General features: G+C 36.3%; 1 protein-coding gene across 5 annotated transcripts in view; it reads right to left on the reverse strand.

The window, feature by feature from the left end:
* Positions 1-21,327, reverse strand: part of ATP8A1 (ATPase phospholipid transporting 8A1) — a 126,569-nt gene that overhangs the window by 93,492 nt on the left and 11,750 nt on the right. For 3 of the 5 annotated variants that reach the window (XM_072862459.1, XM_072862457.1, XM_072862460.1), the window contains exons 3-9: positions 20,675-20,774; positions 17,997-18,095; positions 13,654-13,699; positions 9,432-9,472; positions 8,435-8,508; positions 3,067-3,136; positions 2,314-2,441 (exon numbers count right to left, since the gene is read on the reverse strand). In XM_072862459.1, coding sequence (XP_072718560.1) covers positions 2,314-2,441; positions 3,067-3,136; positions 8,435-8,508; positions 9,432-9,472; positions 13,654-13,699; positions 17,997-18,095; positions 20,675-20,774 — 558 coding nt within the window. Of the gene's footprint in view, positions 1-2,313; positions 2,442-3,066; positions 3,137-5,763; positions 5,838-8,434; positions 8,509-9,431; positions 9,473-13,653; positions 13,700-17,996; positions 18,096-20,674; positions 20,775-21,327 lie in introns of those variants that run through there. The other 2 variants (XM_072862458.1, XM_072862461.1) reach the window with 2 other exon arrangements.

Genomic DNA, 21,327 nt, shown 5'->3' on the forward strand with positions numbered 1-21,327 from the left:
ATTGTGATCTTACCCCACTCTCTAATCAGGTGATGATGCGATAACTTGACAGAGCTCTCAAGTCTCTATTTCCCAGCCTCAGGCTTCTCAAAACTGCTCCAACTCATCTGATTCTTCTTGTATGCTACGTAACTAATGACTCCTCAGCAACATATTTAGGTTTGTATTCAGTAAAGGATGTTCTCAATAGGGCAATACCCTTTCAGCATACTTTCCTGCCAGGGCTGTCAAGGATATATTAAGAGCTAGTAATTTCTAAGCCACATTTGAAAGCCTACATACTAAAATGTTTTTCTTAACAAGCATACTTCACTCTTATCCAAATTTTTCTTAAGAATGTCTTCAGGAAAACATTTACTTTAGGTCTGGATAACCAATATCTGCCCTTGTTTTTAACTTGCTCACCCTTTTTCTCTGAGACATTGTTTAATCATAATTTCAAATTTATCCAGGCTAAAGAACTTTTCTCCTTTCTCTAGCTAATTGTCTTCATTGACTAAAACCAAATGACATGCTTCTGTATATTCATGAGCACAACAAAGAGCTGCACACTTTGGAGATAAGAGTTAACTCACGCAAAAGCTGAGGATACCACGAAAACTTTTTTGGCCTCTTTTAGTACACAGATTTAGCCAAAAGGCAAAATAACTGTAGTGGAGTTCTACCTCCTTGAACACTGAGTACCCAAAAGAAAAAAGGGAACCTTTGTTTTTTTGAGTTGCTCTCCCATGAAGGGAAAATGAAAAGACTGAAAATGTCAACCAGATACAATATTTATGGCACTCCAATAAGTTATCTAAAGGGAAAGAAGAAAGAAGAGGGAGATACATTTTCAGTATCCTCTATTGCTTTTGCAAAAATGTTAAGATGATACTGGATAAAGTGGAAATCACAACCGCTGGATCTACATAATCTGGTAGGAAGGTCTTAAAGATCTGGTTAAATAAATACCAGTTAGATGAAGCTGTGCTACCTCTAATATGGGCAGAAAGAGAACTCATCCCTGATTTTCCGGGTTGGAAATAAGGTCAGGATCCAAAAAGAGTTACTTACCTGCAATTCTTTTTCACTGAAGGTAAATATTATATTAGAACCACACTTTTGGAACTATCCTACTGCACAGGAACTATATTCAAAATATTCCAAAACTGAATTTCTCAAATGATGAATTGCTTGACCAGCAGATGGCATGCTCCTACACATTCTTGAGGCATAATAGCCATCAGCACAATGTTTCTTCTTTAAATCAAATTTTAAAATTAAATAATTAGATTAAAAAGAAAAGTATGTTTTTTCTCTCTAGCCAGGGAGGAAGGATGAATGTGTGGATCTATTATAACTATTACCTTCAGAGAAGAATTACAGGTAAATGTTTTTCTCTTCTTAACGACAAGTACAGTGGAATTATAATAGATCCACACTCTTGCGACTGAAAACTCCTGGAATGCATCTGTAAGAAATCAGTAAATAAAAAATGGAATATATATAAAAAAAAGGTATTTAATAATTAGTTTGTGCTATATATATATATATCAGTCTAAAACCACAAACATGAATAATATTGTACATGGAGAAATAAATGCCTACCAAATAAAAAAGAAATCCTGTAAATCTTTGAGAATGAAGGACTCAACAATTCTGGATCTAGTAATGAATTTTATACTCCTAATACATCACATTGGGTTCGAACCCATAGAAAACTCCAAATATCAATATCTGGTAAGCACTTAAGTATTTTAAGAATTTCTGAAGCAGTTTTACAAGCATGTATGTTGTAATTGCACTGAGGCTGTCTATTTTTACAGAAACATACTTTCAGTGAGCTAAGGTATTAAATGTCTTTCAGCTACCAAATTAGAAGGATTTGAGGTATATAGTGATGGACTCAGTTCCACTCCAGACTTAGACAAACAAAAAACAACAATAAAAAAAAAACAGAGAAGAAACTACTTCTCTTCAGCTTCTGTAACAGAAACTTAACAGGCAAGGAATAAGATGCTTAAGAAGTGTGTTACTAGGTACATATTCCAGAACTATTAGAATTTGATTAGCACTCCCTTCTACTTTTAATAGCTATTGCTTTATGAAGGTCAACCAGCATAAAAACTCAAGTTGTAGACATTAGAAGTATGGTTTTATCTCTCAAGTTTTTTTAAAGAATAAAGTCTAATAAATAATGTCAGAAGAGATTTTTACCTTTCTAGTCTTAACAGAATAAAGACTTTACTATTCATATTTTGAGTAGTTTAACAACATATAGCTATCTACTGTTAAATTGAATCTACGAAGATGATCTTCCTCGGATTTACATACCCATGCCCATCCAGTCTGATGTTTCCAACAAAGTCATAGAGATGTCGGTTTGGGCTCTCACACTCAATTCTGCCTGAAAGTCTCATCAAGCTTTCTATGTCCTTTATGTCTGATGTTAGTGGCAAGCCCTGTAAACAAAATTAGTTTGTCATGACATTAAAAATCACTTTCCAATATATAAATTTATGTATCAGAAATCTGATAGTGCAAACCCAGAAAACCAGTATCCCTATGGGAACCAAATGGGACTGCTACACTTTGCTGTCACACTGCTGGATGCTACAGACAGTGAAAAAGTCACCTTGGTATCTTAAAACATCATGATGAAGACAGGGTCATAACCAACCATATAACTCAGCAGGAACATCCCTGAAGAGACGGCACACTCAGCCAAAAACTGCATTCCCTACCTGCCCCTCAAGGACAATACTGGCACTATCAGCTTCTTTCTGCAGGGCTTCTCCCTCATCTATCTTCTAAAAACAAAACCAATACCCAAACTACAAATCTTTCCACTTATTTCCCCAAAGAAAGACCCTAAAACAAAGTGCAAGGCATGGCTTAGGAGTAACCATTCATTCCTTCTGCTTAATTAATTGAAAAAAACTTGCTGTCAATAACCCACAGCTTTTTATTCAAACCATTAAAATTTCACAGTCTTCTAAAATGGCCATTAATGTCATAAAATATGTTTTTATAAGCAGTAATAGACTAAAAGAATATTAGCTATATTCTCAAAAATGAAATTCCTACCTGTCGAATTTTTAAGTTTGTCTCACCATCTAAGTTAGATGTTTCGATGTAGCACATAGCTTGCGGTTCACTATTAAGAAAAAAAAATCCTTAATTTTAAATTATAATGTCAAAATCCATTAACTTTCTGTAATCTTTTAATACCTATTTATGCAATCTTTTTTTTCTTATCAACTCTTCAGAACTAGAATAATTTAAAGCCAAATCTGTCAAACGACCAATACTTTACATTTTCAGAAAAGTTTGCCAAAACCTACTTTCTTGGATGAAACACTGCTAAAAATGCTATATATAGTAAGTTTTCTACATTTTTACATGAGATTAATATGCAGACACAAATGTAGTGCATTCATAGTGCCTACTACTGTATGCAGCAGTAGTTTAGACATGAAAGTCTTCTTGCAAAGGGTTCTCATAAAAAAAAAGTCTAAATTATGGATAACATAATACAGTTTTTGAAATATAACTGTCCTCTAGGCAATTTAAAAAGCTTTTTTATAAATTAAAAGTTTTAAGTTTATGCAGAACATTACTACTTGAATAGTTCATCTATTTGACATATACTGGTAAAAGACTTACTGCATTTAATTTTTTCAACACAATTTTTCGATGTGTAACTGTCCTGGATTCAGCTGGGATAGAGTTAATTTTCTTCCTAGTAGCTGGTATAGTGCCGTGGTTTGGATTTAGTATGAGAATAATGTTGATAACACACTGATGGTTGAGTTGTTGCTAAGTAGTGCTTACACTGGTCGAGGACTTTTCAGCTTCCCGTGCTCTGCCAGGCGCACAAGAAGCTGGGAGGGGGCACAGCCAGGACAGCTGACCCCAACTGGCCAGAGGGCTATTCCATACCATATGACGTAATGCTCAGTATATGAACTGGGGGAGTTGGCCAGGTAGCAGGAACAGGCTGGGCATTGGTCAGTGGGTGGTGAGTAACTGCACGCTTGTTTTGTACATTCTTTTATCATCATTATTATCAAGCATTATTATCAAGCCTTGGAACAGGCTGCCCAGGGAAGTGGTTGAGTCACCCCCCCCTGAAGGATTTAAAAGATGTTTGGATGAGGTGCTTAGGGACATGGTTTAGTGGTGGTCTGGGTAGTGTTAGGTTTACGGTTGGACTCGATGATCTTAAAGGTCTTTTCCAACCTAAATGATTCTGTGATTATTACTTTTTTCTCTTCCTCTGCTGCCCTATTAAACTGTCTTTATCTCAACCCATGGGTTTTACTTTTTTTTTTTTTCCGATTCTCTGCCCCATCCCACTGGGACAGGGGGGAGGAGGGTGAGTGAGCAGCTGTGTGGTGCTTAGTTGCTGACTGGGTTTAAACCATGACAGTAACACAGCAGTACTTTGTAAAATATTTTCAGGTCTTAAAACATATTACAACGATTACAGAAGTGTTAACTAGGAAAACAGAGATAGAGAAGGACAAAATTATTTGTAAACATAGTAACATAGATAGTAAACAAGAACAGGTCTAACAGGTGAGGATTTCTGAATGACTCCACTCAGCTCCCATTTTCTGGGCATGAGGACAGAACACCTACTACTTACATCTACAATAGAAAAGTTTTGATCCTCTAAAGGATCAGAGGAGTCATAAAAATCCCTTACAACTTAAAAGAATAAATGTTTACTCTCTATGCCACTTCAAAGCTTCTAATATTTTCTTTCTTTCTAGCATGAAATTCAAGCATCAACTGTTTTTTTAAAATTTGCTTTCTTAATGCAACAGTGGCTACTCATAAGCAACTTAGTTTTAAAATGCTTGCAGGATAAAGTTCTGTAGGTTATTCTAACATTTTGTTAAGCAAAAGCATTAAAACGTGATAAAGATCATAAATTCCTTTCAGGCTAGCATTTTCTTCTTGGCAAACTTTTCTAAAAATGTAAATAACTTCTGTTTAGATAATTTCGATGGAATCACCTATATAAAACATTATTACAACTCTAGCATGTTTATTAGTCAATAGTAAAAACCAAACAATATTTTTGGGAAGCACTTTTAAAACAGACTAAGGCAGCAAAGACATTTCAAGTGAGACATGCTTAATTGTAATTATTGTAGCAGAGATAGCAGTGACCTCCAAAGTAAATAAGTTAGTTAGATCAAGGCAGGCCCATTGATTTGTTAGGGAAAAATAAAGTGCAGTAACAGTGCAGACAAAGCATAAAGCTGACGTGTCTAAGAAACATGCATTTTGTCACAATACACAAGAACAGTGCTGCTTTTGCCATTGCATGCAGCAGAGATTGTGCAACATCCAAGTTTGTGCAGAGGGTCCTCTACCAGTCCTACCAACCTTAAACTATATTCTTTGCTGAAAATAGTGGGTTGGTATAAACATGTATATTCTTCTTAATTTGCTCTAAAGGAATTAAACATATATTTATCCTGGTGTTTTACTGTGTGTTTATTCAATGACAACTTGTCTGATAAAATTTCATGGGGTAGTGTAAAAACAAAGAGGACTGAAACAAATTTTTATTTCTTGGAGTGTTATTGTGTATTTACACTTTAATGATCTGTACTTTTATCAATGGAATCCTTTGTAATTTTATAAATGTGTGGGTTTTGTCAAAGAAAGGTGAACAGCAAAGCAAAGATTATCAACACGGCAGTGTTCTTCATATTTGGTATATGAGGACCCACGTACACGTATCCTGTGCAACTAGTTTATTCTAACCTTGATGACAGACTGATGAGATCAGCTGGGAGATGTTCCCCATTGGTCACTTTCACTACTTCCCCTACTGCCACCTACACATCCCAGTTTGAAAATGATTAGAACAGAAAAAATAAGTGACGGGAAAAAAAACAAACCAAAAAAAATGGACAAAGACAAAAAGACAGAGTTTGAAATTGTTATACAAACAATATATGTTAATTAAAATGTCTGATGACAATTTTTTCAAAATCTATTTTAATCAGGTCAGAAAGAAAAGAGGTAGAATATTTTCATTTTTACTCAGGTGGATTGTTTTACTGTAAGGCACCAATTTTAAGCTGCAGAACACATTGATATTGTACAGTAAAAATAAAAAGCTGTTATGCTTCTTTCTCAACTGACACAGTTTCTAGCCACTCCATACATTAATTGAAAAATAAAAGCCACAACAAAAGATTTTCCATCAACTTTTCTGAAGTAGGTGACAAGAACCCTTCTATGTAGACATGCTAAAAATGATTTTGTGTTTTGTTTCAGCTTTGTAAATTTCAATTTACACTGAACTAGCAAGAACCAAACAGAATTAATCTCAGAGGTTTGTGCCCTTCCACTGTAAGAGCTTATGGTTTCCTAAAATAATTAAGAACCTCTTATTCTCCACAAACTGCTATTGCTGGTAAAAAGAACCAAATATTGTTAGTTTGAGTTAACACCAGGCCCGCAGTCTTGCATTGCTATTGAAACCTAAAAATGTAATTGGGCATCAATAAACATCTGTAAAGCAAAATTGATGAGACTGTCTTCCTGAAGAATGCATGGCCACATGGAGGTGAGAGGTGGAGGAGAGCACATGCTGGTATGCAGGCAGAATTAGAGGTAATGTAGTAGCACAAGGTTCTCTCCTGGAAGGAGGGCTGCAACAGGACCCTAGTAATATAACTAAGGAAGTTTTAGCTAGAAGAAATGCCTGAGCTGGGCCCAGAAAAGCAATCATGATTCAAGGAGTCCCCTTTGCAAACTGGATCCTAGAAGAAAACCTGACGGGAAAATTCAAGGTGAGTAATGGTCATAGTTGGGACAGTGTGTTCTGACAAGGCCAGTAAAGTGAGGTTAAACAAAGAGGTAACAGTCCTGACAAGTCCAGTAGCAGCTGACTATTATTTCAGTTTATCAACACAGGATGTAGGATTCCTTCAGGGGGGACAAGGCTCGGAAAGAAGGCTTTGCAGGCAGTTGGTATTTTTCTGTGTGTGAACTACAACTGGAGAACACTGTGACACCAAGTGTCCTCCAAAACCAAAAGGGCAAAACAGTGAAGGCAAAGACTCAAATTTAGGAGTTTACTCAGGCAGATTATAGAGAAGCTGCTCTGAGAGGATGTAATCTGTTTCACTTGCAAAACACTAGGGTTAGCATGACAGAAGCTATTATCAGGCCAACAGAACAACTGTTTTTGCTGCGTGGTGTCTTGCCTATGAAGATCTTGGTGGAGAAGCACCAATAAAATTTATAAATGCTTCTTGAAGTCCAGAAGTAAAAGGTTTATAGAGGATACTCAATACAAAAACATCTGAAGTGATGACAAACATTAGTACTGAAGACAGACTGTGGGGAAAATTTACAGTATTATCTGGCAACTATTTTACACTTGATAATAATTTAATAGAAGTGTTTTAGAAACAGCTACACTTGATTTTGAGATATAATGGAAGGTGGAATAAACAATGTACTAGTCTACACCACAGTCTGTCACAGAAATGCATAAGATTCTAACCTTATTAATTGTATGTATGAGTGGATTCATTAACTTCAGCGGGATCATAGAGGGTTTATACCTAATCCATAATGATATACATTACAACAATGCTTACACTTGTGCTAGAAAAAAAATATGGAAATTGCAGTGTAAACATACAGTAATAAATCAAAATACAATCGTTCATATTTAAACAATCTTCATTTAAAAAAATTCTTAGAATATGTTGTCTATTGACCTGATCAAATAGATGTTGAAAAATGTGCATCTTCCACATAAGATGTGGATTTCTTAAATAAAATTGTCCAAGGAAATGATGATAAACAACCTCTGATTGACTATGTAAGAAGAGTCACAGCATTACATGCTATAAATGAAGTCTTGCTTTCAGTGCTGAAATTATTCATTATATATATATTAGAGAATAGAGTGAATGTTCAGCTCATAAAGATAGTACTAATTTAATGGTTCACATCTCATGTTCCTTTTTTTTCCTGATTCAACTATCAAACTGGCGACTATATCCATTAAAAACCATTTCTGTTCCCTGTAATATATCCATTTTAATTTATTTGTAGGATGCAATTTGTTAAGTACATATCAAAAAGCCAACCTGGTTAAATATGGCACTCGAGGTCCAGTTTTTAGACAGAGAATCAGACTTTTTTGTATTACATCCAACAACAAAATAACATACTAAGTTTTTTTTAGGGGTAAATTGAATGCCAGTGTAGTTTTAAAACTGTAATTGTCGCAGTTTAAAGAAACACTGCCTGAAATGTTAAATGCCTGAATGAACAAAAGACTACACTTCAGAACAGCAGCATTTTTGTTTATTCCTTATTTCCTTGGAGCAATCACAAATAAATAAATAAATAAATGCAGGGTAGAGAAACCAGCCTCTACACTATAAGCATCAGTGGGCATCTCTACCTTGATGAGAGCAGTACAGTGTCAGCAGGTATATACTCTTTGCCTTTTATTATAACTATATCTCCAACATCTACCTGAAAGAAAACTGGGAGTTGGTTAATGGTCTCAAACAAAATATGTTATCCCTTTGTTTTAAGCACAGTAAATATTTACCTGCTGAATTTGCTAGGAAGACTGTTAGAAACTCACACACTTAGAGAAGCCTGTAGGTATTAGGTACTCGAAGGTCACTGGAATTCTTTGGAAATCTGTTCTTTAATAGGCCTAATCCTGACCTTCTCTATGCAGTTCTTTACTTTTGCTAGTTACTGTAAAATATTTTACTGGAAGACTGAAGTTAAGTTAAAGAAGAAATTAAACTCTCCTAAGATCACAGTTCTGTTGCATCACGCTACATACCTTATCCTTGCTTCTCCAAAGGTATAAACTCATTTCACCTGAACCTTGCCTCCAAATTACTGTGGGTCAAATTTTGTTCAAGCTTTCAGATATGGAAACCAATAAAACTAATGGACTAGGTAGATGGCATAACAATGTTATGTTATGTTAGTCCTTGAAAGTTACCTTTAACAGTCCCTTCCTAACTACTGCGTAACAGCCTTTAAAGTTCTCACAACTTAAGCCAAGGAAGTTCAGCAAATACACAAAGTAATTAGTTTCCAGAAAGAAGTTTCTGCTTTGGCACACCAAATGATACTAAGGAACTGTCTAATTTTGCCATATGCAAATACTCCCAAGTCAATCACATTATTCAAGTTATTTTTCACTGAACTTAAAGCCCACCATTTAACAGCAGTTTTGCCTGACTCATGCCATCAAAACTGACTTGACTTAAAAGTACATTTTAAGAGGCAAGTATTAACAAACAAAAAATAAAATACAAAAGATTATACATTTCCCATCATATCTGGTAATTCTTATCAATGGCAATTATTTGGAGAAATAAAGCAAACATTAAATCTGCATTATGCTCTAAAAGTCACCAACATACACACACCTTTTCCCAGTGGACAATCTCCCATGCACCATTTCGTAGTACTGAAAAAAAGAAAGATAATTTTCCAGTTGTACAATCTAACTGCAGTATACAGGTATGTGTTAGATTCCTTATGAAAAGCCATACAGACACAGCTCATTTACACAATATTTTACAGTATGCCTTGTTTCTATAACTTCAGGTTAAACATTTCAATTATACAGCTCATGTTCTGTATAACAGTTTTTGTACCATAAAATCTTACTCCAAAGTCAGTCATAACATTTTACAGGGTTTGAGAATCAATTAAATCTGATATAGATTGTATGACAGCATGGTGTTTTCTAAAATAAAATAGTAATTGGAATAAAAAGTTCCAAAGTAAAAAAGTTATTAAATTGGGGGGAGGGGGAAATCAATTCAAGAATTTTTTCTCAGTTCAAATATTGGTGAGGTTCATAGAAAAAAGATTCATAAAAAGTCACCAGCAGGCTTCTTAGGATCCAGCTGTTCTTACTGTTATTGGCATGTCAGAGAACTTTAGGATTGCTGCAGTCATCTCTTCCATAAATATATTGGAAATCCCCAAAATCAACCCATGTCATTTAGCATAAGATTTAGTATAGATGTTCCCTGGCAGTAGCAATTAATATTTCAAGCATGCTCCACTACTCTAGTTTTAAGTATTGCTACCTTGATACAAAAACCATGCCTTGTTTACCAGTTAATTGCAAAGATTGTGTTTTCAGAGAATAATAAAGGTGACTTTTTTTATTAGCATCAGTTACAAAGCCACTGAAGATTGATGTGCAAAAAGAAAATGAAATTAAAAGAAAACGTGTTGCCATGTATCAATACTCAGATAGCTCCAAGACATTACTCTCTTTCACTGTCTCTCCCAGCTTTCAAACTGTCAGGATGTTTATCTAAGTACCTGATCAGGATCTGATTCTTATGCAAGCATGTGTTGATTTCAAAAAAAGTGGATCAAAATCTGGGAATATGGGCCAAAATATGGCCTTTACATCTAAGTCTTCCTTGACGTTCTGTCCAGACTGAGCCGTCTTCTTATATATCTCAATGACTTCTGTGAGTTGTTATCTAACCTGCTTAATAATTCTTTAGGACGAGATAAATTTGGGGAAGGAAGGGTAAGAGAATTTATTAGTGCTGATACACTCAGAGCAATGGTAAATGGAGCAGCCTCCCTTTCAGACAGTAAGCAAGATATTTCAATGACTGTCTCACCAATGAGTTGATCATGACACAAAATCTATTTTGACAAACCATTTCCCTTCACGGGGAAAACTACAGATCCATAGCGCGGACAGGTTGTAATACTGTCCTAAAGAAGTCAAGACATTTGATAATTGTGCCACCAAGTACCTGCTTCCATCCCCTTGTGTCAGCAGTACTGTTTGTGGGGCCACAGTACCAACCAGATGAAAGAACCGATAAGGATTAAAAATATACCTTGCAGCAATCCAGATGACTAGGTTTCACACATAGTTATAGTAGAATAACTGCCAGTGGAGTTCTGCAGGTCTGAAATGTAAATAAGCTGCCAGATGTGGCCAGGGGCTTCTTAAGAAGTGCTGGCTGCAGAAGAACTTGCACTGCTGAAATACATCCTAAGGCTGTTTCACATGCAGCCACGCTGACCTAACATAGCATTGCCACTGCAAAGGGAAGGTCGTGCTCTGCCGTCACCCCATGCAAAGGTGTGTGCCCTCACTGCTTAATGCGTGCTGCCTCTGGTGTCTGGTAGACCATTTGATGAACCAATTTAACCCACTAAATGGATGGAAACTGTCAGCTTTTCTGTCTGGATTTGTTTCCTGCTGGTTTAGCTGGTTAAAATCAGCTCACAAATGGTTGAGTCAGACTCATGAAAACATGCTGAGACATGTGAAATCTCAAGAGTACTCTAACCCTAGCTTGATCCAATAAGCTTTTAAGCACAATTAACATACACTGACATTCAATTAAATCCATTTTCTTATGGGAACAAAAAAAGAAGCGGTGGTGTTATGCACCTTTTATGTAACCGTAAGGAACTTGTGCCATGAAGTCTTCTGCAGCCTGGCTTTCACATTTGTTTCTTCCATTTTTCAGCTGTCTCTAACAACTGACTTTCAAAAGCATGCTCCATCTGCCCTATAGAAGACTACTTCACCACACTGCAGAAATGTATGTTTCATCATGTCAGAGTGTCTGATGGTGTCCTGCTGTATATGTATGCAGCCTGAGGTAATAAAAATCACCCCTAATGCAGCCTAATAAACCAAAATCCTGTGCAAAAGGTTTTTTATAGTAATGGGAATTTAGAAAGTTAATTAAGGTTAACTGAGATACAGATGGTCTTTAAGGAACAGATAGATGAAGGGAAACCCAGAATCTATACATGTACGTGTCATTTCATTAACAATTTTGTATGTTTAAAAGACAACCAAAGGTAGAGCTGGATATATAACGTACTATGCACATTGCTACTTTTCAGGGTTACAGAACTGCTGAATACACGAAAACAAAGTAAGAGACTACCATACTGATTAACTTTTTAATTATTGCTTTGATAATAGACTGTATTTGAAAATACATTTAAATATTGCTTTGACAGTATATCAGGATCAATGTTGTACTTATGGGAATCCTGCATTAGTTTAAAGAAACTTGTTTCTCAGTGCTAGCAATATTTTATGTATCCTCATTACACTTTCAACTTCCAAGATGCTCTTTTGCATGCATGGAACATTCAGAATTTTAGGAACAGTCACCAAAGAGCCTAATGAGAGGTAGCCAAGGAGAAGAGGCAGGAAAGACATTAAAACAAGTCTTTTATTAATTTAAAGCTTTGTACACTCTGGACAAAAAAAAATTGAAAAGGCACTTCAAGATTCACTGCCACCTAAAACCATTGGTTGCAATCTCAAAAGCTATGAATGCTTGATGAAAGAATTTTGGATGTCTACATTAAGCTTTCCTTTGTTTTTTATGTCTAGGTAAGAGGTTATCTGTTTCTCCAGGCCTGTTCTCTGGAGATTTCTATTCCCAGTGCTTTCAGTCAATAAATTTGTCTCCCTGTCCTAATCTCTCCATATCCTCTATTGAGCTACATGCTCAGTAGTTTCGTAAGTTATGTTCCCCTCTCCATCCCCCACAAATTTTACAGTAAACTAAGATTTATGTACAATTTAGGTAGGCTTTAAAAATCATGTTTTTAAATTAGAGACATTTCCAGTGGTTAGCAGTGCTAAACAATTCTGATTATCTTTAGTCAATGACTACATCCCTCCCTAAAAAAACCCTTAAGGTTAAGTTTTTTATTTTTTTAAAAAAGATTCCATGCAAGATTCTCCTCTTTGTAGTATTTTTCATACTTTCTGCAGTCAAATTCACATGACACTCATTCCTCCTCCTGTTTATAAAAAAAGGACCAGCTCTATCAAGAGAGGCCTACCTCAGAACCGGTAACATGAAAAGTTAAAGAGCAGCAAAGCAGGAACTTAAACTTGGACTTCCTACCTGACAAGCATGTTTAGGACATATTAGCTAACATCTCCCTCACTCTCACTTTCTCCCTCACATTATTCTAAAATAATCTTCTGATTTAATACTTCTTTTCTTTATACTACTTCTTTTCTTTATTAAGAACTTAAACCCCCCCCCCACATTCCAAAGTTTTGGTTTGATACACTCACTAAATATCTTCTTATCTCTAATCAAGCCATTACATTGATTTCATATTAAAAAACCAAAACAAAACCAAAAAACTCCATTCATCTTTATCCAGTTTTGAAGGAGCATAGAAAGATAGAACTATTTTATGGCTTTTTCTTCCAATTGCAGAGTGTTCCAAAATTGAATTATTCAAGATTTGCTAGTTGAAAAAAATTATGATTTGTGTGCTTAGATATGCATAGACTTTCATCATAAACTAGGCCCACTAAATATAGCGGTGATTATGATCTTTTAACACCTACAGCATCACCTGTGTTAAATGAGTAAATGTTAAAGTTTCTTAGGAACCTCATAAACTTAATATAGAACATACTCCATTTTGTGGGGCTAATGTGTCCGCAAATTGTTATTTCAACTGTTTAGATTCCAAATTTTGAAGTAATCTGCATAAGCAATTTCCCACTCAATTACCTGTTAGCAGTTCAGATTGCATTACTACCATTTGCAAAAAATTAAAAAAACCACACCCCCCCCAATTAATAGGCTTTAAAAAATTTCCTACCTTGAGTTTGTTTCTTGTTCACCGCATTATCAGCTTTATGCCTTTTCTAAATTAAAAATGCACAGTGGTTAAAGACTTCTGTTGACATGATAAAGCTTTCACACTTAAGATAAAACACACATGTATTACCCCCTCCCACTCATCAATTCAATAAACCTACTTTAAAAACATTTTAAACAGGACTACGGATTACTTGCATAGTTATGATCATCAGGAAAGTCACACCCAGTTCCAGGCCAATCGTGTTGTTCAAAAATGTCCTCTCATGTGGGCAATTGTTATCTAAACAAGTTCCTTGTATAAGGAAGCAGTGTATTTGTGTACCATAACTTTGCCCTTTCCTGGAACCGGGAGATGATTCTACCAGAGCAAAGATCATGGAACCATTCTTCATACAAGTGTCTCATACAGATCTGAAGTCAAGGAATGACTGTGTAAACATATAACTTCACTGCCACATAAGTGCCTGCACACTTCAGCAACAAACAGACAAACAAAAATCAACAAAATCCCCCGCCCTCCACCCTAAACAGGCTATGACGTCCCTCAGTTTTAATATAGCTGTGAGAAACCTTTTGACAGAAATCTTTTGATGCAGCTACTAACCACCAGCACTTTCAAGGTATAATCAAACTCATCTTAGCTACAAAAAGCTTAAGAGACTACTAGTTTAAACACAGTATTTAAGAGTAACTAACTTAGTTCTTCCTGAGCAGGAAGATGATTTGGAAAATTAAACAGAATTAACTGTTTTAAGTAAGCTTTTTGAATAGACCTACAGAAATCATGCCTTTGAAATACAAAGAAAATCAGAAGCAATCTTGTAAATTGAAAGAAAAATAAATCAAGCTACTTAAGAGATTTATTTCTAATAAAATGCTGGTATGACTCTGAGCTAGCATCTCTTAAAAGGCCACCTTATCACTTTGCAAAGACTAAGTTAAGGCATTATTTTTTACTAGATTTTCACAGAGTATCAGCAGATTATCCTTTCAAAAAGATGGCTGATTTTACAGATGAATAGGCTTTGATCCATGCAAAGGCATAATAACGTGACCAAAGCAGGCGTTTATTTGCCCACAGGGAGAGTCTTCTCCAGCTTGAAAAGTAACAGTTTAATGTCAGTTGCATTCTGAGCTATGATGGGTGAAAATCATTGGAAACAGCTGATAATCTAGCACTGCATGTCACAAATTTTGCTAGCACTTCTGAAGCATATATGGAAAACACATGCTGTTCATGAATGTCTTCTGCTAACATCTTCTGCTTCTTGGGATTTCACTCCAGAAAAGGAAGCATTTGGTTCTTGAGCTAAAAGTATTATTTTGATAAGTATATTTATTGATATATATGGTTCCCATCTAAAAGCCAATTAATCTTGCTTTCATATTAGATTAAGATAACCATTCCTGGAAATCTGAGATATCTCACTGTGTAAAGAAACTAAGACATAATGAAAATTAAAGGTTAAGGGAAAACACTCTGAATATTTTACTATGTAGCAAGTGGTCAGCTTTCCCAGGGAAAAAAGTGCAGCTGTCAGTCAGCCACATATTCCTGCACGATATAACCAGTAGGCAACATTAAATTTCATACCTGTTTGACTACAAAAACAAAGCAAATTGTTTTATTTGGACTATAGTCTGTGAAACTCAGCTGCGCAAGTGAGAAATTCATGAAGTTACCATCAGCTGTATATATACACACACATATACAGCCTTTAAATTAGCAACTAAATTCTCCCAATCAGTTCCTTCATCTCATTCAGTTTCAACTAAGTACAGCAAGAATTAACTACATGCTGAGACAACGTAAACTTAACAGAAAGAAAAATAGTATTTGAATTGCCTTTAGGTATCTCTGTAGTATTTGATAATGAAAACCTTATTGTTTTAGCTGATACATGCAAAAAAAACACTAAACCTGTTCCCTATCTTCCCCCCACCACCAAACTGTACACTTCACGTTGCAAAGAGCAAATGGTAGAAACAAATGACATAAAAGAAAAGTGAGTGGGTGAGATAATTTTAAAAAGGACACTTTGTACAGTAGCAGCAGCCTCAGTTTTATATTTGCCTAGACACTGACAGATGGTGTAAGTCTGTAAGCATTAACAGCAGAATGGTTAAAAATATCTGAAAGAACATGAATTGATTTTATGGCTTTTTTAAAAGGGATTTTGTTTATGTAAAGAGAAAGCAACAAAGACATTTAAGGAGAAGCTGACTATTGGGCAGCAAATACTAGAAATGCAAAATAGAACAAAAAACATTTAACGGAAACATCATTGTCTCTTGCAGGACCACTCAACTCTGTGGCTCGTGAGCTTCACATAACACAGGGGGACAAAATATCTTGCCTACCATCTATTCCCAGAGGTAACTGAGGAGAAGATTGAGTTGACTGTATCAGTAGGAAAGGCAGCATGTGACCAGCCACCCTCCATTTCAGAGCTTCTTTGCAGCTCACCACTCTTCCTCTTGATCATGTTTCTGCACATACATTGTAATTCTGCTCAAAAACAATAAATCTGATGCCCCCAGGAAGCCTACTATTTGTGTGCAGGGAAAGACTATACTGCCTGCAAACCCTTCCAAAAATCAAGAGAACAGTCCACAATATAAAAAAAATGGGAACGCTACTCCTCTAGTGGACAAGGCACTCTGCCATATTATGATGTATCTAACTTCTTGTCCTCCACAAAATGTATCTGCAGAACTACAACAGAAAAAGAGCAGATGAAGAAATTCTTCACATCTAGAGTGATTTGGTAAATCATCAAGACTAATTCCTTAGATACAAAAAATATCAACTAAAAGACTCAACTATGTTATGCAAATTAGAGAGACAGGTTCTACCACACACTTTCAGTGAAGAGCAGGCAGGAAGGTGCTCAGAAAACCCCAACATCTTTTGTATGAAGTGAAACAGAGCCTGAAATTCCCTTCCCTACCCACTGACCCCAAGTCAGAATGGACACTTACAAGTCATGACAATATCCCAGCTCTTTTAAAGTTTTAATTCAATGCAAGAAAAAAAGCAAAACAACCACTACCACAAATACTGACTGGAGAGCGTCAAGGAAAGCCTGGCATAGGTGGGGACACCTGCCTAACAAGGACAAGCATTCCATGTGTGTTCCTGGCCATCAGGTGTCAGCAGATCACACTTAGCACCAAGACATGAAAGACTAACAGGAAAATGCACTGTGCTGGAGCAACGGGAAGAATTTTAAAAAGCCTATTCCCCTTGCTGTCTACAAAACTGTGCAAAGTCACAACAGTGAAACCAAGGATTTTATGCATGTGACTTTAGAAATACAAAGATACATCAGATGCACGGACCTGGATTTGGAATGGATTTGACAACTGGGGAAAATCCGTTTTTAAAATGCTAAAAATGGCACATTAGTTACCTGTACTCATTCATCTAAAATGTATTAAACCAAATAGATTACTATTCTAAACATACTAAAAGTATCACATGGTAATTCCAGTAGCAATTTAAAAGACGCTTTTTAGAAAGGTCCAGGAATTATTTGGTTGTGAAACAGAAATCCATCCAGTTTTAGGTATGGAGGACAACTGAAGAAGCTTGAGACTGTGCAGCCTCCTAGATCCTCAACTCTGAGTTCCTGAGGACTTATCTATTTTTTTAAAGGCACCTCAAATGAAGACGTAAAAATAAGAAGGATCGTGGGAAGACTTTTTTTTTTAATCCTACCTTCTTCATTTTGAGTAAAGCCAGAAGTTCTCACAATTTTTCTATAAAATGTTAGTCTAGTATCTCATCCACAGATTGAACTTAAATCCAGCTCACAAGTATCATTAGTGAGAGTAAAGTACTATGCTCCTGCTCATGCAGGAAGAAAAAAAATGTTTTTCTAACCAAGTGAATATTTAAAGGTTATTTGAGTTTAAAATAGCTTCCACCTGCGATGAATTCAATAGCTTCCAATATTCTTTTAGCAGAGCCCTTGTTTGAGAAAACTGGCAATATTCCGGACTTGACTAGGTTCTGTGGAGGCTTTGGTTCCAGTTCACACTTTAAAATATGCTTGTACTTCATTAATGAGAACTGTTTGACTAGAAACAATCTATATAATAAACACAACAGTCACTGTTTTACCAGGTTATTGTCACTTGTATATATCATAAACACACTTTCAAATCATAACACCATATTCTAAAGACTTCATCTTCTGAAGTAAGTAGCTTTAGAAGTTTTCAGAAGCATCCAGAAGGCAAGAATGGTTCAACACAGAATTATATTACAAAAATTTTGTTGAACAATTTAAGAAAAATTTGAAAGCTATTTACAAAATATTGCTATTAAATACTTACAATATCCTCTATTATCTCCTTCACTGCAGCTACAGCTAAAATAAATAAGAGAGGGACCAATGTTGTGTAACGTCCTGTTGGTGATACATCTGGTATTTGCTATTAAAAAGAGAGAAAAAAATTGTTTGCATTGCTGGTTGAAAACATATTTTTAATACAAGAAGCAGTACTTTCTGTGCAAATACAGACAAGACAACTGGATTCACTTTTTAGACATGGTGCTGATTATTTCTGAGAGAGGATTATTGTCTTCCATTCAAAAGAAGCTGATACAATAAAATATTTGCATTTTAAATACCAGAGAACTCAGTGGAGTTACTTTCAGAGGTTTTAGTGTCTACAGAATACTCACCTTCCTTTTCGGTGTTTCAAATTAAATTAAAATTCATACTTATAAAATACAATTAATTTTTTCAGTTTAGATTTTTATTAGAGTGGACACATGTCCAAGGTTTTTTTACTTCCTTACAGTTTTAATCTCCAAGAGATATTTTGTATCATACTAGTTATTAATTGACAAATTTCAAATAGCTGCTTTCTGCCAGACTATTGTAAGAAACCCACTTTTGCTATGCAGATACAGGCACAGATGGTGCAAGCAAATGTGTATGTAAAGTAAATGCTGAGAAGATGCAGCTACTTATGTGATATACATGGATGGTTATCCATAATTATCTTTATATTGACTAGAGTTCTTAATGGCAACATTAATAGGCGAGAGGATTGCTGCCTTAGACTTATAATAGGCAATGCAGCCCATATGACTAGAATAAGATCTTTGCAAGAAAAGAGTACACTAATAAGTGGTGCTTCAATGTGGTTAGAAGACATCCTCAATTTATCATGAAACGTTCTGAAAAACAGCCAATGTTATTTATGAATTATATACATTTCTTTTTGCTACCACCACATGCTGCTTCTGAAAGAAAATAGGATGTTTATGTACGTATGCTATGTTTCTTGGAGTAAGACCAATATAGACCTTTTTTCCAGGTTACTCCAGGCCACATTTTTCAAGTAATTAAATAGAAACCAGGCAGAAAAATTTACTGTTGGGCAAGTGCCTATGTGTTGGCTACAATGGAAAGGGATCTATCACTTCTCCAGCTATTCCCACCCTTTCATTCCCCCCTACGTGTATGCCCAAACTCCCCCATTCCAATTACACATTATTTTCCAGGCAACATATGAAAGCAAAAGGGGCACCAGCATATACCCTGGTTCCATTACCTCATATGTCTTACTCCTGCCACTGTAGTCTCACCGATAGCCTGATAGGAGATGGTGGGCTTCTAAGTCTTAACGTTCCACTTCCCAACATTCTGCTTCCTAACGTTCCAAACACCTACCTGCCAGCTTCTCACCCAGTCATGCCAAGCCTCAAACAGCTTCTGAAACCCCACATTCTGCGTCTGCTATCTTGACACACACAGTGGTACCACAAGAAATGCTGCTGGACCACTGGATTAGCCCCATCTGAGATACCAGATGGGGTCAAAAGGCTGTTTATTTAGAAGCCACAGGTTTGCAGGCAGACAACCTAATGAAACCCTGAACTTCCGATTTTTTTTCCTCCTAGAAAACAGTGTAAGCTACCTGTGCAGATGTATCCTAAGAAACTGCTCCAAGCCCTCAAGGTAGAAGCAAAGAAACCTGAATAAATACAGAGGAATCAACTTTCACTTGCTGAAACATCTGAAGTGAGGTAGGAAAAAGTACACATGGTAGTGTATGTGCCATTATTTCAGTAATTCTTGTTTGGTATGTCAATTCCTAACACGATCTCCACAACAGAAAAATCAACACATTCCAAAACATGCACTAGAAGTTATGCAGAAAATGTACTTTTTATCAAATATGATTAAGAATACAGAACTAGACAATGGTAATTATCACTGCAGCTGCCCACAGTTCAATTTTCATTCATCATCAGCTATTGCATTCATAGAACAGTACACAAAAAACCATGATCTGCTTTATCAACTTGAACTACTGACAAATTAAAATATTCCGATATATCTGCAAAACATTATGTGCTTCTCAGAAAGCTGGGTCAGGGATAGCCCTTTACAAACATACTGAGTGAAGCTACAGTGGTGGTATAGAAAAGACTGTGTACTTTCTTCCTAATCAGCACAGTTAACCAGCTGGGATATGGGAAATGGCTGCTACAGTACTGGACTCCACTGCTGTTTTTCTTCATCTAGGCTCAACTTCAATCCTTATCAGCTTCACTCTAAGAATAAATAATTGTTCTCTTCAGCTGCAATTCCTGCCCCTCAAAACAGACTACAGGATTAAAGTTAATAAAGTGCAAGTTTTTAGGCAGAACCCTCCATCATGAGAAATGCCCACTACAGGTAACATTTTTCTGTGTATGCCAGGTATTTTTAAATGGGATTTTCCTGTCACAACAGTCTTTTTCACCTGACAGTATTTCAGCTATACTTAACCTGTTTTACAGAAAAATCTGTGTGTGTATTGTGTTATCTCCAAGGAGTAAACAAACCACAAAACCAAACATTTATTAAAGGTACATCTACACAATACAGCTATTCTGAGAGGCTAACTACTCAGAAAGAAGATACACCAACCTCAGTATCTCTGCAAAACACTGTCTATGGTATAAATGCTCTCTCAACAAGTTTCAAACATCAGCATCTTATTGTTGATCTTACCTGAAGTAATGCAATAAAAAGAAAAAATGCATTAGCAGCTCTTCTGAACTGTGAATAAAGGAACCTTGGCAGGAATGTGATTATGTTGTACTTTGCAGTGCTGAGAGAAAGAGACAAAAACATGTACTATTATTACAGTAGAAAAAATTCTTTAAATGTATTCCTTCCCTCTCAGTTACACAAGCTTTCAAATAGAACAGAACCTTTTGTGCTTTCCCTGCTAGCAAACAGATTTGTTTTGGCTAAGAGAGAAACTGAAAGACTTCTACAGAGACAGTCCTGCAGGCATCCATGAAGTGGCTAACTCAGGGAAGTGCCCGCCGCCCACAGAAACTGTCGCGAGCTTCCATGTCGAGGCAAGAAGTTCCCTTGCCACCTCTGCCTGCTCCGTGGGAAGCCGTCAAGCCCTGTTGCCACACAGTTACAGGCAACAAGGAGAGGAAAATACAAAAATAAAGAGAAGGTAGTAGTCAAGCGCTTGCCCCACCGTTGAGGGAGCAGGTAGGGCAGGCCCCAGGCCTGCAGCTCCTGGGCCCAGGGGAGTACCCTACCCCACAAGCCATGGCATACGCTGGGCAGGTAACTCTGCCAAACGGCTCCAGTCCGGGCAAAATTACTGGGGAAAGAGGTATAACAGCCATAACGAGGAGGGT

Source organism: Ciconia boyciana, chromosome 5 (assembly GCF_034638445.1).
Source record: "Ciconia boyciana chromosome 5, ASM3463844v1, whole genome shotgun sequence".
Lineage (NCBI taxonomy): Eukaryota > Metazoa > Chordata > Aves > Ciconiiformes > Ciconiidae > Ciconia > Ciconia boyciana.